Below are 21352 nucleotides of genomic sequence, written 5' to 3'. Positions count from 1 at the left end.
TCCAATAATGCACTGCCACAAGTGGCAGAGAGGGGGACTGCCACATATTCAAAAATGCCACAAGTAATGCAAGAAGCTAAGAAAATGGGACAGAAAAGAGGAATCTCAGTTTAAGGCAGGTGATGCTCTTGAAAGCTAGACTGATCATAAAACGGGAGCCAATAAGCATTTGTATTACTGGTTGCGTGAAGGCAAGAGCATGAAAGAGCAATTAATGGATCAGACTGCACAGATGCAATAGAGACATTGAAAGAGGGGGTGGTCAGATAAAACTGGTTGATTAAGACAGACTGCAGTTTGATCATGTATGAGCTATGCAGAACATATCCAAAGAATCATTAAACAACTGGTTGAAATTTAGTTTCTGCAATTCTCTTCCTTTCACACCTGAAGACAAACTCATGCCGATTATAAATTTCTCACACCACATTAAGCATGTCTACCAACTTATTTTTCCACATATGGATTAGACGGCAAATGCCCCTTTTCACAATGCACCAGTGGTCAACTAGTTCAGCAGAGACCAAGGAGACCAAGTAGAGATCAAACTCCTGAATCTTACTGGCCTGTATGCTTCAGGAGACCATGAAGCTAGTTTTAGCTGCCTGGTTTTATTAAACAATCAATATTATTAAACACATGAAAGAACAGCAACTTTAAAACAGTAATTAAGTCCAGAACATTACGATCGTCAAAATGCACGTTCTTCATTCTTGGTGACTATAAAGTCTTTACTGTTTGACTTGGCACTGGAAATAGTAGATCTACTGGTGGTTATTTTCCAAAATTCTTTGGACTCTGGAATAGTTCGTACAAATTGGAGGGCAGCTAATGTAAGCCCACTATTCAAAAAAAGGGAGATAGATAGAAAACAGGGAATTATAGATCAGTGAGCCTAACGTCGGTACTAGGGAAGTTGCTGGAGTCTATTATCAAGGATTGCATAACTCGGATTTGGAAGGCAGTGGTATAAAGGGAAATCATGCTTGACAAATCTATTGGAATTTTGAGGATGTAACTAGTAGAGTTGACCGAGCAGAATCAGTGGATGCAGTTAATTTAGACTTTCAGAAGGCTTTCGAAAAGGTCACACATGACAGACTACTTTGCAAGTTAAAGCATATGGAATTGCAGGTAATGACTGGAGATGGATGGAAAGCTGTTTAGCAGATAGGAAACAAAGAGCTGGCATAAATGGATGTTTTTCTGATCGGCAGTCGGTGACTAGTAGGGTTCCGTAGGGATCTGTGCTAGGACCCCAACTGTTTACATTATATATTAATGACTTGAAAGAGGGAACTGAGTGTATTATCTCCAAATATGCAGATGATACAAATTTGGGTGGGAGGGTGAGCTGTGAGGAGGGTGTAGAGATGCTTCAGTGTGATTTGGACAGGCTGTGTGTGGGGGCAGATGCAGTATAATGTGGATAAATGAGATTATCCACTTTGGTAGCAATAGTAGGATGACAGATTGTTACTTGAATGGGTGTAAATTGAGAGAGGTGGATATTCAACAAGACCTTGGAGTCCTTGTGCAATCACTGAAAGTAAGCGTGCAGATACAACAGGCAGTAAAGGGCAAATGGTATGTCGGCCTTACTAGCAAGAGGATTTGAATATAGGGATAGGGATGTTTTGCTGCAACTGTATAGGGCATTAGTGAGGCCACACCGAGAGTATTGTGTGTAGTTTTGGTGTCTTTATCCGAGGAAGGATGTCCTTGCCATTGAGGGAATACAGCAAAGGTTTACCAGGCTGATTCCTGCGATGGCAGGTCTGTCATATGAGGAGAGATTAAGGATTATATTCACTGGAGTTTAGAAGAGTGAGAGGGCATCTCAAGGAAACTTAGAAAATTCTAACAGGGTTAGACAGGGTAGATTCAGAAAGAATGTTCCCAATGGTGGAGGAGTCCAGAACTAGGGGTCATCATTTGATGATAAAGGGGAAACCTTTTAGAACAGAGGCGAGGAGAAATTTCTTCATCAACAGGATGGTGAATGTGTGGAATTCACTACCACAATGTATTGAGGCCAAAATGTTGTCTGATTTCAAGAAGAAATTAGATATAGCTCTAGGGGCTAAAAGGGATCTGGATATTGAATTTGATTATCAGCCATGATCAAGATAAATGGCAGAGCAGGCTTGAAGGGACGAATGGCCTACTCCTGTTTCTAGTTTCTATGTTTAGTAGATGCTGGCGCTACATCAGCAGACAAGCATGAGAATTCAATTGGAGCGCCACAAACTGGCTCCAAAATAGTCTTCTATTTCTGGGGCTTTCTGCAACAAAGGAGGGATAAACATGCCGATCTAATGCAAACAACAGGAATATGCACACCTCGTCGTTTGCATGCTAAGAACACTGGAGCGCTGGGAATGTTGGTGCATTCCTGGACTCCAGGATTGCAATGGTGGTACACTATTGAAAAAAAAAATCACAAGACAACTATTACTTGCATTTTTAAAATGTAAAAAAATCAAGGTACCAAATGACAATGATTCTGTGCTGGAACGGTGGTCAAAACATGTTGCTGCCATTTTCCAAGCTTATCCTACTCTGGTCAAGCTCTCTGACAAAGCCAGGCGTCCCAGGTGGGACCTACCAATAAGATATTAAATAACCCAACGCTGAAAAGTTGATTGGTGTCATGATTAGTATCAAGAGCAGCATTGACTGCTCACAGACTTCACGGAAGCAGAAAAGCCAGGACTTTTTTTTACATTTTCTTTTAATCAATACACTGAAAGGAAGTCAACCCAAGCAAGCCATGGTGATAGTATAGATGAATGGGTAATGAAAGGACAAAAGCTGAAGATATACTGCATTATAAACCAGTACCAGTGTATGAACAGTCACTTACACACATATTTTAAGACGTGTGTGTGTATTTTTGCTCAAGTTGTTATATTGAAAATGAATTTCAGACTTGAGGCTTACTAAAGCTTGAAATAAAGTTCTTATTGGAGAGATGTTTTAGAAGTTTGCTGAAATGGTTTAATAGTTGTCTAACATGCATTACATTTACATCAGGAGCATATCATGTGTGCACCATCTGCACACAAATACTGCTCATAATATTGCCGTAAGTATTTATTGGAGATGTTAGATAGATGAGTGAATTCCATGACCCATGCTCTTTTTATATCAAGTTTTCAATTATATTTAGCACACATTTTTAAAAACCCTATTTACAACACAAGTACAGATATTACATGTAGACCTTAAATGTCTAGCGGACAATTTAAGGTTGGAGTCAAGAAAAAGAATAGACAATATATATTATGCTTCAAAATGAGTGCATTTCAATTAATCAATCTCCAACACAAAAATATGGTAGCATCTCTTACAAAAGGAAAAAAGAACCACAGACTTCACAGTACCTCCCTCTGTCCTTATAGCACCAAAGCTTGTTCCTCCTTCAAAGAAGCCTATCTGGTAAATCTCCCCTGCACGTTGGACAATAATGCTCAGAATTGTATTCCACACCGAAACAGCTGTGTCACATTTCTTTGGTCTTTTCTATGTCACTTGACTGCAAGTGTAAATCATTGCAAACCCTCATTTAGGATTCTTTCAAAGGAAAGTACAGAACTTTGCCAAGACCAGATTGTTTTCTACTGTGGGTCTTTGATAAATGGCAACTAAGCACTTGATTTCCATCTCAGTTGTCTAATGGCATTTAAATGTTTCATTTGATGTAGAATTTTTATTTTCAACTGGGACAACTAAACTTGTGAAGCAAGCAGAAATATTCCAAAGTTATATTGAGGTTGGTAGAGTGTTTCTGGCACGAGTCCCTGTGCTCAAATTGGACACATTGAAATAATTAGGGTGGAGTTGACCTTGTTCTGTCTGATGCTTCACAAATCACCAGGGTCAAGCTGCACTCTCCACTGTTCACTCAATGTACCCGGTGGAATAGAACTGTATTCTTATTAATAAAGCACTGCCAGCCAAAAAAAAGGCAATAAACTTGAATAACGAAACTCTTTGACTCAAACATCGTGTCAGTTTGCCAGAAAAAGAACTCATCTGTATCCAAATAGTGTAGTGCTTAATGGATAAAATGTAATAATCTCATTGTTACTCCAACGCAGGAGCTGATGTTTTTACATAATAATAAACTCAACTTTATGGAATCCTAACTTCACCACGTCCCCAAACTTATGTAATTGGATGTTCATCCGAAATGCTGCATCCCAGTGAGGCCCAAATTTAAATATCTGTCCAATAACAGCACTAAAAGCTAACAGTTCATGAGACATATTCTGTGAAGTAAAGGCCAGTAACAAGATGGAGGTGGAACTTTACATCAATCTAGGCTTCCTAGGACTGCCTGAGCTTAGGCTTGGACACTTATAAAGTAATTTTTGTCTCTGTATTCATAAAAGAAAGTGGTGACATGCATATAGTAATCCAAGAGGAGCAGTATGAAATATTGGATAAAATCATCATATTGAGGACAAGTGTTAGTAGAGGTGGAATCCTTGAAAGCGAAAAAGTCACCAGGGTTGGATGGATTGTTCCGTAGTATGTTGAAGGAGGTCAGAGAGGAAATAGCAGATGCTTTAAGGATTATTTTCCAATCTTCACTAAACACAGGTGAGGTGCCGGAGGATTGGAGGAATGCAAATGTGGTTCCATTGTTTAAAAAAATGTACAAAAGGAATTGACAAACAATTTAGGCCAGTCAGTCTTTCTTTGGTGGTGGGCAAATTGTTAGAATCAATCCTGAGAGATTGTATAAACTGTCACTTAGAAAGACATGGACTAGTCAGGGATAGTCAGCATGGTTCTGTTAAGGGAAGGTCATGCCTTACAAATTTGATTGACAAGGAGGACTGATGAGGATAGTACAGTGGACATTGTCTATATGGATTTTAATAAGACATTTGACAAGATCCCACATGACAGACTGGTTAAAAAAGTAAAAGCCCATGGGATACAGGGTAATGTAGCGAGTTGGAACTAAAGTTGGCTTAGTAACAGGAAACTAAGCATAATCGTCGATGGCTGCCCTTGTGCATGGAAAGTTGTTTCAAGTGGTGTTCCACAGGGCTCGGTGTTGGGACCCCTGCTATTTGTTTTATATATTAACGATTTGGACTTGAATGTGGAGGGCATGATTGGAAAATTTGCAGACAACACAAAAATTGGTTGCATAGTGGATGGTGTAGAGGATAACTATAAGCTCCAAAGTGATATAGATGGGTTGGCGGAATGGGCAGGAAAGTAGATGGAGTTCAACTCTGATAAGTACATAGAACATAGAACATAGAACAGTACAGCACAGAACAGGCCCTTCGGCCCACGATGTTGTGCCGACCTTCATCTGAAACCAAGATCAAGCTATCCCACTCCCTACCAAGTGAGAGGTAATATATTTGGGGAGGTCAAATATAAAGGTAATATACAATAAATGGGAATATACTAAGAGGGGCAGATGAAGTGAGAGATTTTGGCGTGCAAATGTACAGGCCCCCAAAAGGTAGCAGTACAGATAGATAAGGTTGTAAAGGCGGCATATGGAATGCTCCCCTTTATTGGCATATGTATAGAATACAAAAGTAGGGATATAATGATGAAACTGTACAAGACACTGGTGAGTCCACAACTGGAGTATTGTGTGCAATGTGAAGGAACCAAGAGGAAATAACATACTTGACCTCATCCTTACCAATCTGCCAGCTACAGATGCATCTGTCCATGATAGTATCGGTAAGAGTGACCACCGCACAATCTTTGTGGAGACAAAGTCCCACCTTCACATTGAGAATAATCTCCATTGTGTTGTGTGGCACTATCACTGTGCTAAATGGAACAGACTTCAAACCGATCTAACAACTCAAGACTGGGCATCCATGAGGCGCTGTGGGCCAACAGCAGCAGAATTGTACTCCAATACAATCTGCAACCTCATGGCCCAGCATATCCCCAACTCAACCATTACCATCAAGCCAGGGGATCAACCCTGGTTCAATGGAGTGTGCAGGAGGGCATGCCAGGAGCAGCACCAGGCATACCAAAAATGTGGTGTCAACCAGGTGAAGCTATAAAACAGTACTACTTGCATGCCAAACAGCAGTGATAGACAGAGCTAAGCGATTCCACAACCAACAGATCAGATCTAAGCTCTTCAGTCCTTCCATATCCAGTCGTGAATGGTGGTGTACAATTAAACTCACTGGAGGAGGCAACTCCACAAATATCCCCATCCTAAATGATGTAGGAGCCCAGCACATCAGTGCAAACGATAAGGCTGAAGTATTTGCAACAATCAGCAGCCAGAAGTGCCAAGTGAACGATCCATCTCAGCCTCCTCCTGTGGTCCCCAGCATCTCAAATGTCAGTCTCCTGCCAATTCTATTCATTCCACATGATATCAAGAAACGGTTGGAGGCACTGGATACTGCAAAGGCAATGGGTCCTGATAACATTCCAGCAATAGTACTGAAGACTTGTGCTCCAGAACTTATCGCTCCCCTAACCAAGCTCTACCAGTATAGTTACAACACTGGCATCTACCCAACAATGTGGAAAATTGTCCAGGTACGTCCTGTACACAAAAAGCAGGACAAATCCAACCCGACCAATTACTGCCCAGTCTACTCTCGATCATCAGTAAAGTGATGGAAGGGGTCATCAACAGTGCTATCAAGCAGCACCTGCTCAGCTATAATCTGGTCAGTGATGCCCAGTTTGGGTTTCGCCAGGGTCACTCAGCTCCTGACCTCATTACATCCTTGGGTTCAAACATGGACAAAAGAGCTGAATTCCAGAGGCGAGGAGAGAGTGATAGCCCTTGACATCAAAGCCACCTTCGACCAAGTGTAGCATCAAGGAGCCCTTGCGAAACTGGAATCAATGGGTATCAGTGGGCAAATTCTCCGCTGGTTGGAGTCATACCTGGCACATCAGAAGATGGTTGTGGTGAGAGGGGAGAGATAAAGTGTCCATAGGGGCAATTTTTTCCACACAGAGGGTGGTGAATGTCTGGAACAAGCTGCCAGAGGTAGTAGTAGAGGCAGGTACAATTTTGTCTTTTAAAAAGCATTTAGACAGCTACATGGTTAAGATGGATATAATATATAAACGCAGGCAATTGGGACTAGCTTAGGGGTTAAAAAAAAAGGGGCGGCATGGACAAGTTGGGCCGAAGGGCCTGTTTCCATGTTGTGAACCTCTGACTCCATTTGATGCAGCTACTGAATAGAAATATGATTTTTTTCATGACAGATTAACTACTTGAGATGTTAAAACTGTGAATGGGTTTCATGAATGGGAGTGTTTTCTGCCCACCATCAAGCGAGTGCTGTTAGATTGCCAGAAGTTTATTTTATAATCTCCACTTTGTTCCTGAGGTCTGCCCATGGTGCAAATTGAGAGCGTGCTATGGACGTGGCAATAGTATGATGGGTGGTGGAAGGCATAAACAGCTTTTTTTATTTGATTGGTCACATGTATTAACATAGTGAAAAGTATTGTTTCTTGTGCTCTATACAGACAAAACATACTGTTCATAGAGAAGGAAATGAGAGAGAGTGCAGAACGTCGTGTTACAGTCATAGCTAGGGTGTAGAGAAATATCAACTTAATGCAAGGTAGGTCCATTCAAAAGTCTGACAGTAGCAGGGAAAGAAGCTGTTCTTGAGTCAGTTGGTACGTGACCTCAAACTTTTGTATCTTTTTCCTGATGGAAGGTGGTGGAAGAGAGAATGTCCGGGACGCATGGGGTCCTTAATTATGCTGGCAGCTTTGCCGAGGCAGTGGGAAGTGTAGACAGAGTCAATGGATGGGAGGCTAGTTTGCATGATGGATTGGGCTACATTCACGGCCTTTTGTAGATCCTTGCGGTCTTGAGCAGACCAGGAGCCATATCAAGCTGTGATACAACAAGAATGCCTTCTATGGTGCATCTGTAAAAGTTGGAGAGAGTCGTAGCTGACATGCCAAATTTCCTTAGTCTTCTGAGAAAGTAGAGGCATTGGTTGGCTTTCTTAATTATATTGTCAGCACAGGGGACCAGGACAGGTTGGTGGTGATCTGGACACCTAAAAACGTGAAGCTCTCGACCCTTTCTACTTAGTCCCCATTGATGTAGACAGGGGTATGTTCTCCTTTACGCTTCCTGAAGTCGATGACAATCTCCTTTGTTTTGTTAACATTGAGGGAGAGATGATTGTTGCTGCACCAGTTCACCAGATTCTCTATCTCATTCCTGTACTGTGTCTCATCATTGTTTGAGATCCAACCCCTACAGGTGGGGTCATCAGCAAACTTGGAAATCGAATTGGAGGGGAATTTGGCCACACAGTCATAGGTGTATAAGGAGTATTGTAGGGGGCTGAAAACAGTCTTGTGGGGCACCGGTGTTGAGGATGATCGTGGAGGTGGTGTTGTTGCCTATCCTTACTGATTGTGGTCTGTGAGTTAGAAAGTTCAGGATCCAGTCGCAGAGGGAGGTGCCGAGGCCCAGGCCATGGAGTTTGGAGATGAGTTTCGTGGGAATAATAGTATTGAAGGCTGAGTGTAGTCAATAAATAGGAGTCTGACTTAGGTGTTCCAAGGTTGAGAGCAGGGCCAGGGAGATGGCGTCTGCTGTGGACCCGTTGCGGCAATAGGCAAACTGGAGTGGATCCAGGCAGTCCGGGAGGCTGTAATTGATTCGTGCCATGACTAGCCTTTTGAAGCACTTCATAATGATGGACGTCAGAGCCACCGGCCGATAGTCATTAAGGCACGCTGCTTGGTTTTTCTTAGGTATCGGGATGATGCTCGTCTTCTTGAAGCAGACAGGGACCTCAGGATTGTTGTAAAGAGAGGTTGAAGATGTCTGTGAATATCCCCACCAGCTGATCCGCGCAGAATCGGAGTGCTCGCCTGGGTACCCCATCCAGGCCAGTTGCTTTCCATGGGTTGACCCTCGATAAGGCTGCTCTGACATCTGCAATTGTGACCTCAAATACAGGTTCATCCAGGGTGGAGGGCTCTCGCTAACTTCTTGCTCAAATCGGGCGTAGAATGCATTGAGCTCATCAGGGAGGGGTGCATTGGAACCAGCGATTTTACATGCTTTCATCTTGTAGCCTGTTACGTCTTGCAGACCTTGCCATAGTCGGTGGGGGTCGGTGTGGCTAGCCTGGGACTCTAGCTCAGTCCGGTACTGTCTTTGGCATCTTTGATGGATCTTCTTGGATCTATCTGGCTTTCTTGTATAGGTCAGTGCTGCCTGACTTGAACGCCTCAGACCTGGACTTCAGCAAGCAGTTTAAAACAACAAGGATAAAAGCTAGCCTTCTAACCAGCAGGCCTCAGCACTTGCCCACCCTCGTGGCAGCCCTTTGTTCTGCCTCCAGTGTCAGAAGGCCCAACACTTATTCTGCCCCTCCCACCCCAGATCAAAAATGGAGTCTTAACCATGCACTTTCAATCAAGCCAGATCTGCCCAACTGACATCATCAGCCACAGTCATGAAAATCGGGCACTCAAAATAAGAATCAGTGGAATAGATAGAAACTTGCAGTCAATAAAAACTACTCCATTTAATTTGATTTGCTTTTTTGTGCTTAATGAAATTATCCAAATAGGTTAAGGCAATGTAAACAATTTAGAAGCAGTTTTGAATTAAGAGAAGTTGTCAGTTTATGATACTTCCATGAAAATATATCATAGGATTTGTGGAATTAATCTAAGTCACCTTCCAGTTATATGGCAGAAAGTATACTGACCCATCTATTTAACATGATAATAAATTGAATGAATTAGAAAGCTTGAAGCTTTTTGGTCTGCACAAGTGTAGGTCTCCTTAGAATTTATTCACGTTTTGAGATGGGGAACATAAACATTACTGCCAAATCACCCAGGAAATGGTGAAAATCATTCAGTTTGGAGAAACTATTGTCTCCAGAATAAATGCAAAGTCAGCTGGACTAAAATTTTATCTAAATTGCTTCATGCAAAAACATTTTTAAAATAGGTTACATAAAACAACTTCAGCAGCATGTGCCCTATATTGGATCAATTTCTAGACCAGTTCTATTTTAAACCTATAGCACTCCATATGACCTATTTTCAGGTTTTCTATATTTTATACCATGGCTTAATAAAATGATGCAAGTTAATTGCCTTTATTTTCCCCTTTCAATATATTCAAGTGACATTTAGAAAACAGGTAATTATAAACAGGAATATTATTGGATGAATTAGCATGAGAGGCTATCAATATTCTTAAATGATTATACATAACTCCAATAGGATTACAAAATGCATAAATGTAAATTAAGCCATGATTAAATCATTTATTCCAAAAATTATGATTGTGGAATTTACCAAAATAAAGTTACACCATCATATTAAAATATGTCACGCTCAATATACAATTTACATGTTTATTCCTCCAACCAATGTATATTTGTTTGGATTTTAGTGGAATAGTGGACCAGACGCAATTCAGTGATTCCCACCCTATTCCAGTTTCTGGCAACTTTTCCCAGCACAGGGCAAGGATGCAGGTAGCCAGCCCACATGGAACATGCCCGCTCTTACTAGGTTCCCCCATCATTGAGGATATTTGTGGAACCTCTTGCTCCAGTGAGTTGTTTAATTGACCCAGGTGGTATAGTCCCCAGGTTTCAATCTTCCACTGAAAATCTTGGCCGCCCACTGTCACTTGAGGACAGCTTGTGTGGCTTTTACTACCAAATAAACCTGTTGGACTTTAACCTGGTGTTGTTAAACTTCTTACTTGAGGACGGTCCAGAGAATATATGATTACTTGTATGTAACAACAAAATAGTGGGAGCTGAAGATTGGGAGCATCTGTTGCTGCAACTGCTTTTCCCATTCCTGTTGGGAGCTGTAACTGCTGGAGCGGAGGCAACTCTGAACTCTTTTTTTTCTGTTCTTGAGGAGCGGGAGCAGAGGCATCTTCTGAACTCCAGGAGTTCCCTCTGCACACAAAGTATAACTATTTCCCTTGCCACGTGGGTAACAAAATTATGTTGGTCAAGGAAAGCTTGTATTCCCCTGTGCATCTGTCAACATTGCTTGCTGAGAGTTATGCGTTAGTCACGCTTGGAGCTCGACCAGGTTTTCATATGATGCCACCTGGCAACTGTACCATCAAAAGCAGTTTAAACAGATGGCTAGACATCTTTAGAGGCATTGCTATCAATGGGAGTGGCCTCATTATTAATGGGGGTTATGATTTGAAATGCTTACCCACATGGCAAGGGAAATAGTTATACTTCGTGTGCAGAGGAACTCCTGGAGTTCGGAAGAAGTCTCAACTCCCGCTCCTCAAGAACAGAAAGAAAAGAGTTCAGAGTTGCCTCAGCTCCAGCAGTTACAGCTCCCGACAGGAACGGGGAAAGCAGTTGCAGCAACAGGTGCTCCCAATCTTGAGCTCCCACTATTTTGTTGTTAAACAACAAGTAATCACATATTCTCTGGACCGTTCTCAAGTGACAGTGGGTGGCCTAGATTTTCAGTAGAAGACGGAAACCTGGGGACTATACCACCTGGGTCAATTAAACAACTCACTGGAGCAAGAGGTTCCACAAATATCCACAATGATGGGGGAACCGAGCACATCAGTGCAAAAGGCATTAGCAACAATCTTCAGGCAGAAGTGCTGAGCGGATGATCCATCTCAGCCTCCTCTGGAGGTCCCCAGTATCACAAATGCCAGTCTTCAACAAAGTCAATTCGCTCCAAGAAATGGCCGAAGGCACTGGATACTGCAAAGGGTATGGAACCTGGTAATAATCCTGCATAGTACTGAATATTTGTGCGCCAGAATTACCACACCGCTAGCCAAGCTGTTCTTGTACAGCTATAACACTGACATCTATCCAGCAATGTGGAAAATTACCCAGGTATGTTTTGTACACAGGAGCAGGTCAAATCCAGGCAGCATGGTAGCAGTGGTTAGCACTGTTACTTCACAGCGCCAGAGACCCGGGTTCGATTCCTGGCTTGGGTCACTGTCTTGGCACGTTCTCCCCGTGTCTGCGTGGGTTTCCTCCGGGTGCTCTGGTTTCCTCCCACATTCTGAAAGATGTGCTGGTTAGGTGCATTGACCCAAACAGGCACCGGACTGTGGCGCCTAGGGGAATTTCACAATAACTTCATTGCCGTGTTAATGTAAGCCTTACTTGTGACAAATAAACAAACTTTTAAAAAATCCAACCCAGCCAATTACTGCCCCATCAGTCTACTCTCAATTGTCAGTAAAGATGTGGTGTTGCCAGCGTTGGACTGGGGTAGGCACAGCAAGTAGCCTCGCAACACCAGGTTAAAGTCCAACAGGTTTATTTGGTAGCACGAGCTTTCAGAGCACTGTTCCTTCATCAGGTGAGAGATAAAGTTATTTCGGAGCGCTGCTCCTTGATCATTACTCACCTGATGAAGGAGCAGTGCTCCGAAAGCTCGTGCTACCAAATAAATCTGTTAGACTTTAACCTGGTGTTGAGAGACTACTTACTGAATCATCAGTAAAGTGATGGATGGGGTCATCAATAGTGCTATCAAGTGGCATTTGCTTAGCAATATTCTGCTCACTGATATTCAGTTTGGGTTAGAATCATAGAATCTACAGTGGAGGAGGCCATTTGGCCCATCGAGCCTGCACTGACAACAATCCACCCAGGCTCCATCCCCGCAACCCCACACATTTACTCTCCTAGTCCCGTTGACACTAAGGGGCAATTTATCATAGCCAATCAACCTAACCAGCCTTTGGAGTATGGGAGGAAACCAGAGCACCCAGAGGAAACCCACGCAGGCACAGGGAGAACATGCCAACTCCACAATCACCCAAGGCCAGAATCGAACCTGGGTCCCTGGCACTGAGGCAACACTGATGCTAACCACTTGCCACTGTGCTGTTCTGCCAGGGTCACTCATTAAACAAGGACAAAAGAGCTGAACAATGTGGGACTGTCCTTGACATCAAGGTATTTAACAGAGTATGGCATCAAGCAGCCCTAGCAAGACTGGAGCCAATGGAAATTAGGGGGGAAAACTGATTGGAGTTATACCCAGCACAAAGGAAGATGGCTGTGGTTGTTGGAGGTCAATCAGGGCATCAGTGCAGAAATTCCTCCATAGTGCCCTAGGCCCAGCCATCTTCAGCCTCTACATCAATAACCTTCTTTCCATCACAAGGTCAGAAGTGGAATGTTTGTTGATGATTTCACAACATTCAGCATCATTCACAGCTCTTCAGTGGTCTGCAGCCAAATGTAGAAAGACCTGGACAATATTCAGGCTAGAGCTGACAAGTGGCAAGTAAGATTTGTGCCACACAGGTACCAGGCAATGACCATCTTCAGCAAGAGAGAATCTAATTATTGTCCCTTGACATTCAATGGCATTACCATGGCTGAATCTCCCACCAATTGTCTGGGGTGAGCCTACCATTGACCAGAAACAGAATTGGACTAGCTATATAAATAGCAGGGCTACAAGAGCAGGTCAAGAGGTTGGGAATTCTGCAGCTAAATAAACTCACCTTCTGACTCCTCAGCCTATTACCATTTACAAGGAGTGTATGGTATACATCCACTCGCCTGGATGAATGCAGCTCATGAAAGTAGGGATCTTGATGGCCGATCTTCAGCTTCAATCTCCTGCCTTACTTCATCCCTCAGCATTCAAAAATCTATCAATCTCTGTCTTGAATATACTCAATGACTGAGCATCCACATTTATCCTGGTTGGAGAATTCCAAACATTCACAACCCATAAGCAAAGAAAATTCCCTCATCTCAGTCCTATTCTCCTCCCATCTAACCTGTCAAACACAGTGTATTATTTATGTTTCAATTAACTCATCTCTTATCCTTCTAAACTCCAGAGAGAATATGGGTCTATTATCTTCAATCTCTCCTCAAAGTACAATTCCTTCATCCCAGGAATCAGTCTCTTAAAACCATGGCTGTACTAATGAGAGATTTCAAAAACACAGAACAGCTATTTTACTATTATTAATAATAATCCAGGGCATCAAATACACATTGACCTCTCCATCACCATTCTTCCTACCCCAACCTCATTTCCTCCACATTTGTATTTAGAAAGAAATACACAAATTTATATAAAATAAAAAGAATGTTATCATTGCGAATGTTGGAAATCAGTTCTTTTTGAGGAAATCAATGTGAATTTAAAGGCCACCGAATTAATATTTTAATCAAATTAGCACAGAAAATACTATTCTTAAACCTATAAACAGCAACCATGCTCAAATAGATGGGGAGAAATTACATTTACAGGCTTGTTTAAAAAAAACCGTATCAACACTTTTCTTTCTGCAGTTGTGCACAAAACACTACAGTCTGGCCTCTCCAGCAGCAATTTGCTCTCCAAGATCTGTTTGAAAAATACAAGCTTGATACAGAAAGGATAAGGTGAGAAAAACCAAGATGAACAGGAATACAGGAAACTGATCCTTTACGATTTGTGCATCAGAGTAAGGTCTCAAACTTTCCCAAAAGGTGTGACAATTACAGCTGTTTTATTCAGCAAAGCATATATATTCTGTGAATAGAAAATCTTATTTAACATTACCTATGGGTGGTCTTCTAACATTCATCTCCTCATCTGGTCTGCACTCAAATAGACAAATCCAACCATTTATCAACTGTTCAAAACGGAGTTGTTGCATTAGCTTGTAACTTTCAGGTTCAAGTCAAACAGCATCAGGCCAGATGCCCCATTTTGGTAGCTTGAAGTGGGTGGTACTGTGGCGAACAATGCCATCCATCCAACTATCTTGTAGATCAAAACGCAGATCTCAGAAAAGGTGACAAAAGCAGCACATAACTTATCTTACTTATTTGGCTTGAAGGTAACTGTCTAGATAAGTGTAATCATGACAGGTGTTACTAACATTGCAGCAGATGCAACATTGCTTCTTTTATTCCTTTTGTGGGATGTGGGCATTGCTGGCTAGGCCAGCATTTATTGCCCATCCCTAGTTGCCCTTCAGATTATGTATGATATGACAGCATGAGACTATGCATATTTGTATATAAATTCTCTGATGTTTGCTCAGTGTTATTTTCACCACACCAAATGGAACGCAACAGGCAAAAACTCAACTTCCAATTACTATCAGGCATCAAAACAAGGAAACTGATACCAACAGGAAACCAGCAGCTGAAGCGATTATCACTTCATCTATTGATGCATTAAAACAGTTAGCATGTGTTTCCCTGCATTATAACGGTGACTACACTTCAGAAGTATTTCACTGGCTGTGAAAGCATGAAGTAGCAACATTCTGAAAAATATTTTTTCTTTATTCTTTCATGGGGTGTGGGCATAACTGGCAAGGCCAACATGTGTTGCCTGTCCCTAATTGCCCTTGAACTGAGTGGCTTGTTAGGCCATTTCAGAGGACAATTAAGAGTCAAACACATTGTTGTGGGTCTAGGGTCACATGGAGCCAAGACCAGGTAAGTGACAGATTTCCTCCCCATGAAGGACACCAGTTTCCATGTTCGCCATTACTGAGACAAGCTTTATATTCCAGAATTATTAATTGCATTTAAATGGGATTTGAATCCATGCCAATCGGGCATTAACCTGAGCCTCTGAATTACTAGTCCAGTGATGACATTATCACTACACCACCATCTCCCATCATACAGGGAGAATAAAGACCAGCTTTGGTTCATAAGTCTGCTTATAGAAACCACTCGAAGGCGGAATTCTCCCATGCCACCACTGGTGGGATAAATGGCAGGTGGTGGTGAATTGTTGCTGGACTAGTAAGAGAGAGAGAGAGAGAGACCTGAGGCAATACTCTGGGGACCCAAGTTTGAATTGCACCATGGCAGACTGTGGAATTTTAAATCTGGAATTAGAAGAATAATGATGGGTGGCACGGTAGCACAGTGGTTAGCACTGCTGCTTCACAGCTCCAGGGACCTGGGTTCGATTCCCGGCTTGGGTCGCTGTCTGTGTGGAGTTTGCACATTCTCCTCGTGTCTGCGTGGGTTTCCTCCAGGTGCTCCGGTTTCCTCCCACAGTCCAAAGATGTGCGGGTTAGGTTGATTGGCCATGCTAAAATTGCCCCTTAGTGTCCTGAGATGTGTAGATTAGAGGGATTAGCAGGTAAGATGTGTAGGGATATGGGGGTAGGGCCTGGGTGGGATTGTGGTCGGTGCAGACTCGATGGGCCGAATGGCCTCTTTCTGTACTGTAGGGTTTCTATGATTTCTTTCTATGATTTCTATGATAAACATCTAATAATGACGATGAAACCATTGTCAATCATCATAAAAAGCGATCTCCTCCACAAATGTCATTTAGGGAAGGAAATCTGCCACTGCCTACATATGACTCCAGACCCACAACAATTCGGTTGACTTTTAAATGGCCTAGCAAGCTATTCAAAGAAAATACAAAAGGAATAAAACTGGATGGACCACCCGGCATCAATCTAGGCACTGGAAAATACAACAGCAAACCCAGACCTGTTGACTCTGCAAAGTCCTCCTTACTAACATCTGGAAGCTTGTGCCAAAATTGGGAATGTGGTGAACACGTCAGGGATTACAGCAGTTCAAGGCGGCAGCTCACCACCACATTCTGAAGCACAACTGGGGATGGGCAGCAAATGATGGTTTAGCCAGTGACGCTCACATCTCGTCCTGGTTTTCTGCTTACTACTTCCACAACTAATCTCTTTTCTCCTCCCCAATTTCATCTAACATCCAGGATCAACACTAACCAGATAAAAAGAAATCCTAAATTAGCATCTGTTTCTTGTTGTTTTACCCCAGTACTCAAGTGCACAGATATGCTTTTGTATTTGGCAAGTTTGAAAAGCTAAGAGAACTCGCATCGAACTGATGCGCCAGATTCTGTAATACATGCATCATTCTAGCACCATTTTTCATTGTTTATTTACATAATATACCCATTTTCCATGACACCCACAGAGCAACATAGAATCCATCTCATCCACACATCTTTGGCCTGTGGGAGGAAACTGGAGCACCTGGAGGAAACCCACAGAGACACTGGGAGAAATGCAAACTCCACAGTCACCCTAAGCCAGAATCAAACCAGAGTCGCTGGCGCTATGAGGCAACAGTGGTAACCCCTGTGCCATCTTCACATGCTATGTAATGCCAGATCAGTACTTCATAGAAGTCTTAAACCATGTCTGAATTGTTTCACATGCATTTTATTGATGACACCAATTTGAAATTCCCTTGGGATGATGTACGAAGCATAAATGCAGTTCTAGGAAGTTGAAGGAGTTAAGAGCCCATGAGATTGCCTCTTCAAATATAGACGTTGACTTGTAGGTAACATACTACAGGTCCAACCTTAATATTTCCTGCAACATTTGTAACAGCATTGGACCTCAAAATAAACAGGGTCATTGAAGCATTAAATTTAACGTTTACATTCGTTGTTCACTGTAGCACAGCTGTGTTTCTGTATTGAGGAAGAAATATTGTATATAATGTAGAAAATGTTTATACATCAAAAGATTCTAGTCACTTAAAAATCCCAATATTGTCAGATAATTTAGCATTCTGTACAAATGAGACTACTTGCAAATGTGAACATACGAATTAGAAGCAGGCCATTCGTCCATGCTCCATCGTTTAATAAGATCATGGCTAATCGGATTGTAACCTCAACGCCACATTCCTGCCTATCCCAATAACCTCACCACTACCCCACCTTCCTTGTTCATCAAGAATGTATCCACCTCTGCCTGGAAAAGATTTTGCTTTCACCAGCTTTTGGAGGAAGAGAATTCCAAGGACTCACGACTCCCAGAAAAACAAATTCTCCTCGTATGTCTTAAAGAGTGACCTCTTCAAAACTCTGGTGGATACAAGCTCGTCCAGCCTTTCCTCATAGGACAACTGATCCATTCCAATAATAGTCTAGTAAACCTCTGAAAGGATTTCAACGCATTTGCATCCTTTCTTAATGAGGCCAATGCTGTACACAGTACTCCTGTATAACTGAAGCATAACATCCCTACTTCTGTGTTCAATTCCCCTCACGATAGATGATAATATTCTATTAGCTTTCCTAATTACTTACTGTACATGTATTACGCTCCCAGTTGGCGTTACTACTGGACAGGAAGGTCCCAGAATGGAACCCTGGCTCAAAATATATTTTATTTTTAAGAAAATGTGGAGGAACATGGTATTAATTAGGTTTTAGCAACAAGAAAAATTAAACACAAGTTTGATTATATTGCAATACTCCTTTACTTCCCCGCTTAACTTCACAAATGTATACAGTTTTCAATGATAACATCCCATTCTGGAAACCAAATGACTGATGCCACGCAACCAATCTTCCATGGATTTCTTCTCAAAATCCCCCAAATGATTTTTATGACTGTTTCAGGACCAAAAAGACACGTTTTAAAATCTTCTTTCAAACAATGCTTTTCATCAGCTCTTTTCAACAAGGATAGAGCTTCAGGTTTTCCACCTTCCTTTGTCTTAAATGCTTTTACACAAACTCCAAGGTCCACAATTTAAAATAATATCTCAAACTGTAGCAAAATATCACAAACCTTAGAGGCCAGAAAGATATTGGAGGTAGTTCTTACGATCCAAGTCCTTTTCAGCTATGTGACATTACTGAACAGTACCCTGTTCTAGTCCCCGTTTCTGCTGTTCCTTTAACTTCAGACTTCTTGGAAACTTCTCTCCATTTCTCTAATTTCCTTAATTAGCTGTCCTTTAGATTTCTGCACTGGTGTTAACCATTACTCCACAGTATGGCTTTTCTTCTAGCAAAGCTGAGAAGGATGACTGTTCCCCCTCTGGCTTCTTATAACCAACAATTTTAAAAAACCTTCCTACCCTATAGGTGCCCCTGGCTGCTAGGTAACAACTTTTCCCTTCCCCAAGCCTTCATTTATTTATTTTTTACAATGTAACCTCAAAGCATAATAGGCTCCAAGCATAATTTGAACTGATCCAAAATCCCCACATATGCAAATTGAATTAAACCTGCACTGTTGGCGTCACTCTGCATCACAAGCCAGCCATCCAGCTAACTGAGCAAACCAACTCCAATGACACTACAATTTACAGTGCTTATTACATGCTTCTTCATTCCTAATTAGTTTACCAGTTACTTGGCAACTTGCTCCTTCCAATGCACTTAAGGAACAAGTAGAAAAAAATACTCCTACCCCCTCCAAAAAAAACCTCATAACAGCTCATTGTTTGCAATCTGCTCCACTTCCTTGGACTCGGAATTATGAAATTGAGCGGTTTGTGGAACAGGATGGTGCATAAATTTAGCCCACCTCTTCTTTCTCCCATCTAAGTCAAAAATAAGAGAGGAGATTCTCATTCCATCAAGAGTTATGTGAATGAGTTTGTTCAGTCTCAGTCCAGTTCCAGGGTGCAAAGAATTACCACACAGAATTTTCCATCATTTTATAATTTCACAACATTCTCTAACAGTGCCTCAGTGGTGCCATAAAGATGGTGGTATTGGATAGGAAAACCAGCAGTGCACCAACAGGAAATGGTCTTTCACGGCTGGTGTCAAGTCATCAGTCTAAAGATTGGGCATGAATCGAAGCTTCCCTTGACTATAAATCAGCAAACAGGTTATTTCATCCAAAAACAGAAAATGCTGGAATGTGGAGAGTGAAAGCAAACTAATGTTTCGGGCTGATGATCTTTCATCCTCTCTTGTCATTATCAAGAGTACTTCATAGGATGCCCAAGCTCATTTTATGCAAAATGCATTCACTTTCATGATTTGAGTAAGTTAACTGAGAGGGGAAGAAATCGACCTGTACCCTACTGGTAGAAGCAAACGTTCATTGATTTAACCGATCATCATAATGGGGAAGTTGCATATGTATTTTTTTAGCTATTAACAGAGACCAGTAGTGAAGAGATCTTCAGATTCACCACTTAGTTTTACATTTACTTGTAGCTTATACAATTCTGTCATTGTAAAAAAAAACTTTACTTTCACAAGCATTAATGACTAACCCATTGTCAGAGTTGACCTTTCCAAGCTGAGGGGCCAAATGAAGATATGGCCTCCGTGGCTCTCGAAGTGCATTTCTACCAATAGAAATCTAATTATGCTGGACAAATTTTAGTTAATGGAGCATCACTGAATCTCAATAATTTCTGCTAATGCAAAGTCTTACTTGAACATTCACTTTTCACGCACTTAGTTACAATCCCAACTGATGTTACGACTGGACAAGTCAGATCACAGAATGGAACCGGGCTTGACAAATCCTAACTATTTTTTGTTTATATACATGAATGGACAGAATCACAGGACTGCCAATAAACCGGTGACAAAATAATAAAACATTTATTTTAAAAAACTATATTCTACTCCTTGATCTCAGCTATACCTTTGCAGATATATACAGATTTATAAGGATAACACAAATTGAGAACATAAAGATATATTTTTCAAAGTACAAAGCCTATGTAAACCAATAGACAAAATATCGTCAGACACCCCACACTCTGAAACCAAGTGATAGATGCTACCTAATACAACTTCTGTAGATTTTTCAATCAATTCCCCCAAAATGTTTGTCACACTGTGAACCAACTGGTCTCACTGGAATATGGTCTTCCCAACTCCGCTTTTGAAGAACACACCTTGGAATCCTCTTCGACACAACGCTCTCTCTCGGTCGCCTTCACCACAGAACTACCTCCAAGGTTTTCGACCTATTGGAAGTCGTCTGCTCTGGATCGCTATGTGCATTCAAGCTTTGCCTTCCATACTCTCTCAGGTACCCAGCTATACCAACAGAAGACCTTACTTCACAGGCCTGCAATAAGGAGACACCAACCTTTTCATTACCTCAGATGTCTGGATTCAAAATCTGCTTTATGCAACTCTGAGCCCTCTCTATATTTTAAATTTTTGCTGAAGCCAAGGGCCTGGTTTAAATCCCTGTTTTTTGTTCCCGTGTCTTAATGGTCTGAGACATATTTTGTCCTATGCCTTGGTTTCTAGGATTCTTTTGGGAAATCTGCTCTCTGCAGTTCGCGGTCCTGTGTTCAGCTCCTCCTAGCACTAGCTTATAACTACTTCAAAAGCTCTTGCTGTCTCAGTTTGACCCCTGGCTGCTAAGCAACAGCCTAGTTTTTCTTTAAACGCTACTTGCTTTAATGTTGTTCAACCCTCATTACAATGCAAGCACCTGAAACAAAATTAACCCTTTAACAGACAAATACAAAAACTCCAAATCAAGCTTACTTAAAGATGTACCTTATTTCTAATACCTACAAAAACATAAAAACTCTATTTCCTGACAACTAATACAATCAATTAGAGGAGACTGCTA

At 41.7% G+C, this 21352-nt stretch overlaps 1 protein-coding gene across 2 annotated transcripts in view; it reads right to left on the bottom strand.

The window, feature by feature from the left end:
* Positions 1-21352, bottom strand: part of trim66 (tripartite motif containing 66) — a 201947-nt gene that overhangs the window by 120090 nt on the left and 60505 nt on the right. The window contains exon 2 of one of the 2 annotated variants that reach the window (XM_078220729.1): positions 2344-2424. The exons of the other annotated variant lie outside the window; for it this stretch is intronic. Within the exon in view, the coding sequence (XP_078076855.1) occupies positions 2344-2424 (81 nt within the window). The remainder of the gene's footprint in view (positions 1-2343; positions 2425-21352) is intronic. 2 annotated transcript variants of the gene reach the window in all.

Source organism: Mustelus asterias, chromosome 9, assembly GCF_964213995.1.
Source record: "Mustelus asterias chromosome 9, sMusAst1.hap1.1, whole genome shotgun sequence".
Lineage (NCBI taxonomy): Eukaryota > Metazoa > Chordata > Chondrichthyes > Carcharhiniformes > Triakidae > Mustelus > Mustelus asterias.
Note: the sequence above shows the minus strand (reverse complement) of the source record. Positions and strands in the feature narration are given on the sequence as shown.